General features: G+C 43.3%; 1 protein-coding gene across 1 annotated transcript; it reads left to right on the top strand.

The window, feature by feature from the left end:
* Positions 1-3,680: 3,680 nt before the first annotated feature.
* LOC310658503 (mesotocin receptor-like) lies at positions 3,681-9,346 on the top strand. Its single transcript, XM_083400476.1, has 3 exons — positions 3,681-4,603; positions 5,810-6,899; positions 9,121-9,346. Exons 2-3 carry the CDS (start codon positions 5,987-5,989, stop codon positions 9,318-9,320), a joined length of 1,113 nt encoding a protein of 370 aa, XP_083256602.1. The 5' UTR covers positions 3,681-4,603; positions 5,810-5,986; the 3' UTR covers positions 9,321-9,346.
* Positions 9,347-9,809: the final 463 nt, after the last annotated feature.

Genomic DNA, 9,809 nt, shown 5'->3' with positions numbered 1-9,809 from the left:
GCGCTCTGTTTCAGCGCTCCCCGTGCTCCGTGCAGCAGGCTGCTATCCGCAGCCTAGGGAGCCCTGCGGGAACTCCCGCACAGCTCCCTAGGCTGCGGATGTCTCCCAAAGTGCGGAGCGCTCTGCTTCAGCGCACTCCGTGCTCTGTGCAGGAGGCTGTGGATGTCTGCCCGAAGCGCGAGGCGCTCTGCTTCAGCGTGCCCCGTGCTCCGTGCAGCGGATGTCTGCCCGAAGCGCGAGGCGCTCTGCTTCAGCGTCCCCCGTGCTCCGTGCAGCAGGCTGCTATCCGCAGCCTAGGGAGCCCTGCGGGAACTCCCGCGGGCTCCCCAGGCTTACTGATAGCTTCCTGAAGCCTGGAGAGCGAGAGGGGTCGGTGCGCACCGACCCCTCTCGCTTCTCCAAGCTTCAGCGAAAGCCTGCATTTGCCCCATACGACGCACACAGATTTCCCCTTCATTTTTGGAGGGGAAAAAGTGCGTCCTATAGGGCAAAAAATACGGTACTTGGAAGTAAGTCCTATTGAATTCAATGGCGTGTACTCCCAGTCCTAGTTAAGTGGGGTTAGGACTGCAGCCTTAGTCAGGCTTAGAGTACACTTAGTGAAATCAACAACTGAACGTTAGTCATCATTACTAACTTAAGTCACACTGATTTCAATGGATCAACTCTAAGCATGGCTAAAGTTGGATCCAACCAATGGCCAAAAAATTGTGCAATATAATATGAAACCATTACAAGTTTATCAATGAAGGTGCAGCTGATAAGTAAAAAAAATCTAGAGGGTTGTGAAATTTTACAGAATCTCTGATACTCTCTCTTCATATTCCTGCATGCTGAAACAATAAATATTCCTTTGGTAATCTTGTTTGTATGGCTGCACACATCTGCTAGCAATCATTCTGTTCCTAGAAGGACTATGTTTATGTTACCATAATTACACTGAAAAATCCCAGATATCGCAGAGCCTATTTTTATCCTAACGATGAAGTAGTCAACAGCTCTGCCTATTGAAACATCCTGGCTACTTAGCCAAACTATGAAGTAAAGTTCTTGCGATACATTTTGTGGTTGATAATCATTGCACACAAGGGAGAAACTATTCTAACCTATTCATTGTGGGTGCCTCGACGTGGCAGCTTCTCCTGTACTTGGTGCTGCCGATTTATTATTATTTTATTATTTTTGCAGCATCCACATAAAGTAAAGGTACCCCTTCCCGTACGGGCCAGTCTTGACAGACTCTAGGGTTGTGCGCCCATCTCACTCAAGAGGCCGGGGGCCAGCGCTGTCCGCAGACACTTCCGGGCCATGTGGCCAGCGTGACATCGCTGCTCTGGCGAGCCAGAGCCGCACACGGAAACGCCGTTTACCTTCCTGCTAGTAAGCGGTCCCTATTTATCTACTTGCACCCGGGAGTGCTTTCGAACTGCTAGGTTGGCAGGCGCTGGGACCGAACGACGGGAGCGCACCCCGCCGCGGGGATTCGAACCGCCGACCTTTCGATCGGCAAGCCCTAGGCGCTGAGGCTTTAACCCACAGCGCCACCCGCGTCCCAATGCAGCATCCACATAGCATCAACCTAATTAAAATGCCAACCTTACTCCCCTACCCCAATTAATTCCAGATTTACCTTTTATATGTTTTGTTTTGCTACTTACTGGCTTTTCCACAGAAATTGTAAATTTGGATTAAATGGGGAAATAATATGGGTACGCTTTCAAATTAGGACAATGTCATGTGAAAACTGTTCCAAACTTGCATGCATGCAAACCACAGACTCCAGAGTGAACAGCCACCTAGGAGTGCCCCAAATTATAGAAATATTTCCCTTGAGCTTAACTGAGAAAAATTGCCTGGTTAAGTTTCCTTAAAAATATTATCTATATTAATGCTGCAGTATGTATTTACCTAGGAGTAAGTCTGAATTCAATACAGTAGGCAAACTTTTTTTAAACTCATCAATTTTTGGACAAAATATTTTTAATTGGTCGATAACCCCATTTTTTATTACAATACAAATGAACAACCAGCACTATTCTAATGTAATTGTAAACTTCAAAGGACCTTGGTTTTGTTATTTTTCCTCTAGCAAACATAGTTCCTCTCCCCCTTTAGGGGATATCGAATGTCCATCCAAACTAAGCAAGAGGCCTTCTAGAGTTCTTCCAGGCTCCCAGAGTCTGTACAGACTCCGCTTCACTTAGTTCTCTTAAAAAACAGTGTCTTGGGAACAGAGCCAAAAACTGAGGCAGAAGTTCTCAAGCAAAACACCACAATGGGGTCAACAGTGGCAAAAGCCCATATGTTCTGTGGGGCAAGTTATGTGAGGTCTTTGGTCTAATAGACCCGTGTATTTTGGCTCATTTAAAAAACGGGATAACTTCATTGAACATTGCATATTTGGAAGGGTCTGCGGTCAAAGTCCCAGCACGCATTTCTCAATGGGGGAAGGAAAAAATGAAAATCAGCTTTAAAAAATTGATATATTGTTATGGATGTTTGCATGTGCATTCTTGACACAACTCTATGAGTCAATTGTTAACTGTGGCTTGCCCTTATATCCAGTTTTTTTGGGGGTGGGGAACCTGAAAACTCATTGTGCGGTAGTACCTCGGGTTACATAGGCTTCAGGTTACAGACTCTGCTAACCCAGAAATAGTGTTTCAGGTTAAGAACTTTGCTTCAGGATGAGAACAGAAATCGGGCTCTGGTGGCAGCAGCAAGAGCTAAAGTGGTGCTTCAGGTTAAAAACAGTTTCAGGTTAAGTACGGACCTCCGGAGCGAATTAAGTACTTAACCCTAGGTACCACTGTAATGTGTTATATCTCATGAGCATGAAGCGAGCTTAATGATTTAATATTTTATATGTTTGGCATGATTCTCCATCTGCAGTCATAATTCCTGCTTCACCCTCCCCTCCCCCACATTTCCAAAGGGAGAAGGAAACACACAATAGCTGTGTACACACTAGACCTTTAAAGCACATTCAAAGCACATTCTTTTCCTCATAGAATTCTGGGCATTGTAGTTTTGCAGCTCTTCACAAACTGCAGTGCCCAGAATTCTTTGAGGGAAAGAATGTGCATCAAATGTGCTTTAAAGCTGTAGCGTGTACACAGCCGTAGATTGCAATGTGATATATGGACCTTGAAAACATGATAGTAGTGCACAACTGTTTCTGCATTTCAGTTTTGGACATTGTAAATGAATGAAAAGGTCAACCCAAAGAGGCCAGGAAGGCAAATTGCATTGAAAGGTATAATCTGATCCAAAGAACTATGCACTTTCCTTGTTGTCTTTTATTTTATTCAAACACAGAAAAAAAAAGGAATGGTGCAGGTTCACAGGTGTCCACCCGTTTCCTGAGTGTTGGCATTTTTGTGATGAGAGATGAAGAAGCAGGTGCACACTTGTTCCTTTTTTCCCACACATTTTGGAATAATCTCAGCAAAGAAGTTATCAAACTGGCAGGAACGGCTTGAGCTCTTAGCCAAGGATGCAGATGTCGTCTTGGTCAGTGTGGACTGGCAAACTGCCTGCTGCAGAAACCCTGGAGAGCAAGATCTTGGTTACTCAAGTTGTGGTCCTTGAGGACGCAAAATCCTTAGATGTGGCTCACATGTGCCCACATTCATAAGTAACTGTAACATGAGAAATGGTGCATGTGGTTTGGCACGTGGTTATGCATGAAATCTAAAATAGATTTAGGATCTTGGCAGTCTGCATTTAAGGGGGCTCAGAAGAGGTTTGGCTTAGGACAGATCCATGCCATACAATTATAATACACACTCAGTGCACACTTAAAGCACGTGATTACCTCAAAAGAATCCTGGGAACTATAGTTTCCTTCTCACAGCACTATAATTCCCAGCATCCTTCATAAACTGCATTTCCCAGCGTTCATTGGGGGTAAGTCATGCGCATTAGACTTGTGTTGGATGTGCTTTCAGGTTAGCAGGGGAAGAAATGCATAGCTGAATTGTAAGTGGCTTTCTGATTTTGTTTCGTGAAGATCTGCAAGCATCACCCGCGAAACTATATGTTCCGGAAAAGCATTTGGAAATATATTGGATTGTAACCTACTTCCTGTAAATGAGAAGGAACCTGAACACTAATGTATGGCATGCCATTTGCGGTCACTTTTGCCATTGTAAAAGCCAGGCTTTCGCTGTTTCGGGAACATCAGTTTACATTTCTAGTCCAAACAACATTAATATATAGCACACTATAAAAGAGAAGTGGAAAACATGAGACTATGTTTATGTTAAAGGGAAGGATTTGATGAACTTGCAGCAATTTCACACATCCGGTGACTAGGAGTATTTTCTCTTGAACACCTCATCTAAATACAAACCAAGCGTTCACTGTGGAAGAGTTGTTGACCTTAAGAGAAGCCGAAGTACATAAGAGTTTGCAATATAACAAATGCAAGGACGTCCCCCCCACTTTTTTCCAGAATCAAAGCTGGAGAAATATTTCTCAGTCACTCAGTTATTGCTATGCAGCTTTAAGCAGGCAGGGGAATGCTTGTTTTGAGGATACTGTGGATTCGTTTTGCTTTATGGACACTGATTATCAAGACTTAACAACACCTGCAAGCTAAGTAAGTACTATAGCCCTTTTTAATGAATACAGAGAGAATAGTTGACCAGTTAGTTTGCCGATACACAACATGCCTTAAACTGGTGGAAACTGGTGGACCATTTGATATTCATGATAGTAGGGCGGGGAGCAAAGGGGGGAAATTGAGGGAATATTTGTCGGAATGTAGATCAAAATATTGCACACCTCTGTTTGATAATACTGTAGAGACTACAGCGACAGGTGTAGGATTTTAGCTCTGCCATGGAGCTGCTTTGTACGATACTCGGCAAGGCAGCCTTGTGTTTGCTTCCGAGTATACCCTCATTGGGAATCTATTCTGGAAGAACTGGTATGAGGAACCGCTACAAAATTGTGTATTTGCTATCACATTTTTGTTGCATTCATGCATTGCATATTTTCATTGCAAACTAATATGGGCACATCTTAAAAATGTAAATGTATGAAGCAGCCATGCCCTTCGCAAAATCAACAGTAGTTTTTTCTACAATAAAACAGTGTAGTCCATACCAAGAAAAGAAGAAGACTGGAGAGTTGTAAATCTGCTTGGCAGTTTTCACAAGCTGTAGTCATTCAAACGGCAAAGAATATCTTATCTGCACTTTTTAAATCTGCATCCTCCATTGTATTTTTGCTCAATGTGAAAAATACAAGAACAGATGTGTAGTTCTAGGTTATATTGACATGGATTTATTTTGTATGAACAAAGGCATTCCAATCGTGATATTTAATTTTGTACAAGGAAAGCACAAAGGAGCACTAGGATTATTTTTGGAGACATCTTTTATAGTGAATGCATTCTTTTTTTGTGGTGGGAGAACAAAGTTAATGGGAAAATATGGTCCCCTTGTTGAATATATTGTTTTTAGCCTACTTCTTTGTTCTGGGGGTTCTCATTCCTTTTTGATTCCTTTCCATGTACATATGTAGAAAGCTTTGTCATTATATGATGATGAGAATTACGGTACATTAAAGAACACAGTTGTCACGTAGATACTAGGCAAATATCCCATAAGCAAATGTATAAGCATGAATTTGGCTGCTTTTATTTTGGGATGTCAATGCAAATAGGTAGTTCACTTTCTATAAGCCAACAAGTTTCAGTGTATGTGTGTGTTTCTGATTTTCCTCCTGGCTAAGACAACTGCAGTTTCTCAAGTTACATAAAGATCTACTTGTTAAGAGTAAAGCTGCTTTTTTTTTTTAGTTTTTAGATGTTTTTATTGGACAATGAGAGAGAAAGTCTGAAATTCAAGTCCACTGGTGCGTGAACCCATATGTTCCAAGACACACTGAAACATAAACAACTGGCGGTATATTTAATAGCTTGCCTTCCACGGCTGCCAACCTAAGTGACCCTCTCTGAAAGTAGCTCTTCTGCATTATGAAGAATTTCTCATTTTCCAAAGATGACTATGAGCCTGGCATTCCTTTCCTTCCCGGTTTCCTCAACTCCACAAATGCACCAGCTCTTCCCGAAAGGCAATCGAGAAATGAACAATTAGCTCTGGTAGAAATCGCTGTGCTGGGGATAATATTTGCGACAGCGTCTGTGGGCAACATCATCCTCATCCTGGTGTTATGGAGGAGAAGAATGAAGCTGTCTAGGATGTATGTGTTCCTGCTTCACCTGAGCATTGCAGACCTGATGGTTGCATTCTTCCAAGTCCTTCCGCAGCTCTTTTGGAAAATTACAGATGTCTTCATGGGCCCAGACATACTGTGCAGAACCATCACTTACCTCCAGCTGTTGAGCATGTTTGCCTCCACTTATATGATCGTGGTTATGGCATTGGATAGATACCAAGCTGTGTGCCACCCCATGACCTCTTTTCCAAAGAAGGCGGCCCTTTGGAATCCTCCGATCTGCACAAGCTGGTTCATTTCTCTGGTCTTCAGCGTTCCCCAGGTCTTTATCTTTCGGAAGAGAGAGGTATCCCCAGGCATTTTTGACTGCCAGGCTGACTTCATTGAACCCTGGGGCACAAAGGTGTATGTGACTTGGATTTCCATCGCTCTTTTCTTCCTCCCCGCAACTGTCCTCATTGTCTGTCATGTGAGGATCTGCAGAGCAATTCAAATGCATATGCATTTGAAAAGCTGCAATGAATTGGAAGTGACGAATCAGAAGCAAATACAGCCATGCCAGGGAAACAATGCAAGTTGTACATCGAAGGCTATGATCAAGACTATAAAGATGACAGTGGTGATAGTGGTGGCTTATATTTTCTGTTGCTCACCTTTTTTCATCGCACAGCTGTGGACTGCCTGGCTCCCCAGTGATCCTAGGACTGAAGGTAAGGCCAATGATCTTGCCCGATACATAGCCAATAATCACATTGCTATATTTTAAATATCTGGATGGATTTATATTCGTTCTAAACGTGGGCATAATATTAAACAGCTTAATAAGAAAAAAAAAATCAAATGGCATTTCTTTGCCAATTTAAAGAACAAACACAGGAAATCAATTGTTTTTAAATGAGTAGAATTTTGCTTCAAAACATATTGAAATGCTTGCGCCCCAAAGGCCGCTGAATGTTATGCCCATTATGATTTATGAACAACTGGAGCAGATCAGCTGGAGTATTTGCTCAAGTCAAAATAATAATAATAATAATAATAATAATAATAATAATAATAATAATAAAAATAATAAATTTTATTTATATCCCGCCCTCCCCAGCCGAAGCCGGGCTCAGGGCGGCTAACAACAATAAAACAGTACAAACAACACTCTAAAATCATTCATTATAAAATTAATTAATTCAAGCCACTGGCAACCATTGGGCCAGAGCTCTGCGAAGATTGCCGATGGAGGGAGTCAGGCTGTGCCCTGGCCAAAGGCCTGGTGGAACAGTTCTGTCTTGCAGGCCCTGTGGAAAGATGTCAAGTCCCGCAGGGCCCTGGTCTCTTGTGACAGAGTGTTCCACCAGATCGGAGCCACGGCCGAAAAAGCCCTGGCTCTAGTTGAGGCCAGCCTAACTTCTCTATGGCCTGGGACCTTCAAGATGTTTTTATTTGAAGACCATAAGTTTCTCTGTGGGGCATACCAGGAGAGGCGGTCCCGTAGGTACGAGGGTCCTAGGCCGTATAGGGCTTTAAAGGTTAAAACCAGCACCTTAAACCTGATCCTGTACTCCACCGGGAGCCAGTGCAGCTGGTATAGCACTGGGTGAATGTGATCTCGCAGCGAAGACCCAGTAAGGAGTCTCGCTGCAGCATTCTGCACCCGCTGGAGTTTCTGGGTCAGTCTCAAGGGCAGCCCCACGTAGAGCGAGTTACAATAATCCAGTCTGGAGGTGACCGTTGCGTGGATCACAGTGGCTAGGTCAGGGCGAGAGAGGTAAGGAGCCAACTGCTTAGCTTGGCGGAGATGGAAAAATGCCGCCTTTGTTGTAGCTGCAATCTGTGCCTCCATGGAAAGGGAGGTGTCGAAGATTACACCCAAACTCTTAACGGACGATGCTGGCACTAATTGCGCCCCCGCAAGAGATGGGAGTTGCCCCCCCCAATCCCATATCGTCCCGTCCCAGCCACAGGACCTCTGTCTTCAAAGGATTTAGCTTCAACCGGCTCCCACGTAACCATCCAGCCACAGCTTCCAAACATCTGGTTAGTGTGACTGGGGCCGAGTCAGGATGGCCATCCATCAACAGATAGAGTTGGGTGTCATCAGCATACCGATGGCAACCCAGCCCAAAACTCCGGACAAGCTGGGTGAGGGGGCGCATAAAGATGTTGAAAAGCATCGGGGAGAGTATTGCACCCTGAGGTACTCCACACACCAAGGAGTGGCGCGATGACAATTCCCCCCCAAGCGCCACCCTCTGTCCCCGACCAGAAAGAAACGAGCGCAGCCATTGAAGGGCTGTGCCCTGGATCCCCACGTCGGCAAGGCGGTGGTCCAGAAGTTCGTGATCGACCATGTCAAAAGCTGCTGACAGATCTAGAAGAATCAGCAGCCCCGACCCACCTCGATCCAGCTGTCTACGAAGATCATCTCTTAGGGCAAACTGAACGAGACATTTCCTGTTACTCTTACAAATAGTCTATAGTGCACGAGAAACACTACGTTGAATTGAACAATAATCTGATTCTAGAGAAATATAGACTGGATTTTGAAACTGTGACAAAACGTTTCTAAAGACATTTGGAAAATTTTCACCCACTCCCAAACAAATCTATAGTAAGTTAATTGGTTGAAGATCAATGGGATCAAAAAATTCTTATGTATATCTTTTATTAATGTTATTTTATTGAGAGTGAGCTTACTCTTCAGGGCATAAACATCTGTTCAGGGTATAAAAATCAGTTTTTCATTAAGAGAGAGAGAGAGATGTTGGCTCCCGGTGGAGTACAGGATCAGGTTTAAGGTGCTGGTTTTAACCTTTAAAGCCCTATACGGCCTAGGACCCTCGTACCTACGGGACCGCCTCTCCTGGTATGCCCCACAGAGAAACTTGCAACATATCCCTTTGTCTTCTCTGAATGACTTATAAATTCTTTTCTTTTCAGGTCCAGTAATAGCCATTCTTATGCTCCTAGGGAATCTTAACAGCTGTGTTAATCCATGGATTTATATGTACTTTTGTGGTCAAATACCACATTGTTCAAAAAAAATACAGGACAACGCTGCAGCTCATGAAGAATCTACCATTACAGGCAGTGTTAACTTGGGGGAGAAAGACTCTGAAGACAATATCACATCTGTGTAATTATAAATTCTTGCTTTTTTGGCTTATGTTTGTTTCATTGAACCATTTTTCTAATATGGGTATGCGCACATGTGATAAGAAACATTGTTTTCTTTATATATGTATTTCCTTAATTTTGAAACAAATATATTCAAGGTTCAAAAATTCCCAGCACAATATAAAAGACATGTTATATGTGAATATTTTTGCATGCCAAGTGCTGAACACCATACACACCAAGATACATCTCAAACTACACGCATTCATAGGCTCCTCTCAATTCTGTATCCTCCTCCAGCAAGTTTAGTGAACGTATTACAATGTCTCTAAGGTACCTTTGCCACAGTAAATGCATATCTCTCCTAAGGTTGTTTTCACAAATTATTTTCACAAATTATACCAAGCACACTTTTTTTTTTAGTAATACAGCAGGCTTTAGAGAAGCGTGGGGGAACTTCTGTCTCTAGATAGGTTTTTGTACTCCAATTCCCATCAGCGCCAGCCATCATG

The sequence above is a fragment of the Podarcis tiliguerta genome (assembly GCF_965153285.1).
Source record: "Podarcis tiliguerta genome assembly, chromosome: 10".
NCBI classification, from domain to species: Eukaryota; Metazoa; Chordata; class Lepidosauria; order Squamata; family Lacertidae; genus Podarcis; species Podarcis tiliguerta.
The sequence above is the reverse complement of the archived record's forward strand: the minus strand, read 5'-3'. Positions and strand labels throughout refer to the sequence as shown.

Coding starts and splice junctions, on each gene's coding strand:
- LOC310658503 (XM_083400476.1), top strand. CDS start 5,987: ATGAAGAATTTCTCATTTTCCAAAGATGACTATGAGCCTGGCATTCCT. Junction 6,900..9,120: donor CAGTGATCCTAGGACTGAAG/GTAAGGCCAATG, acceptor TTTTCTTTTCAG/GTCCAGTAATAGCCATTCTT.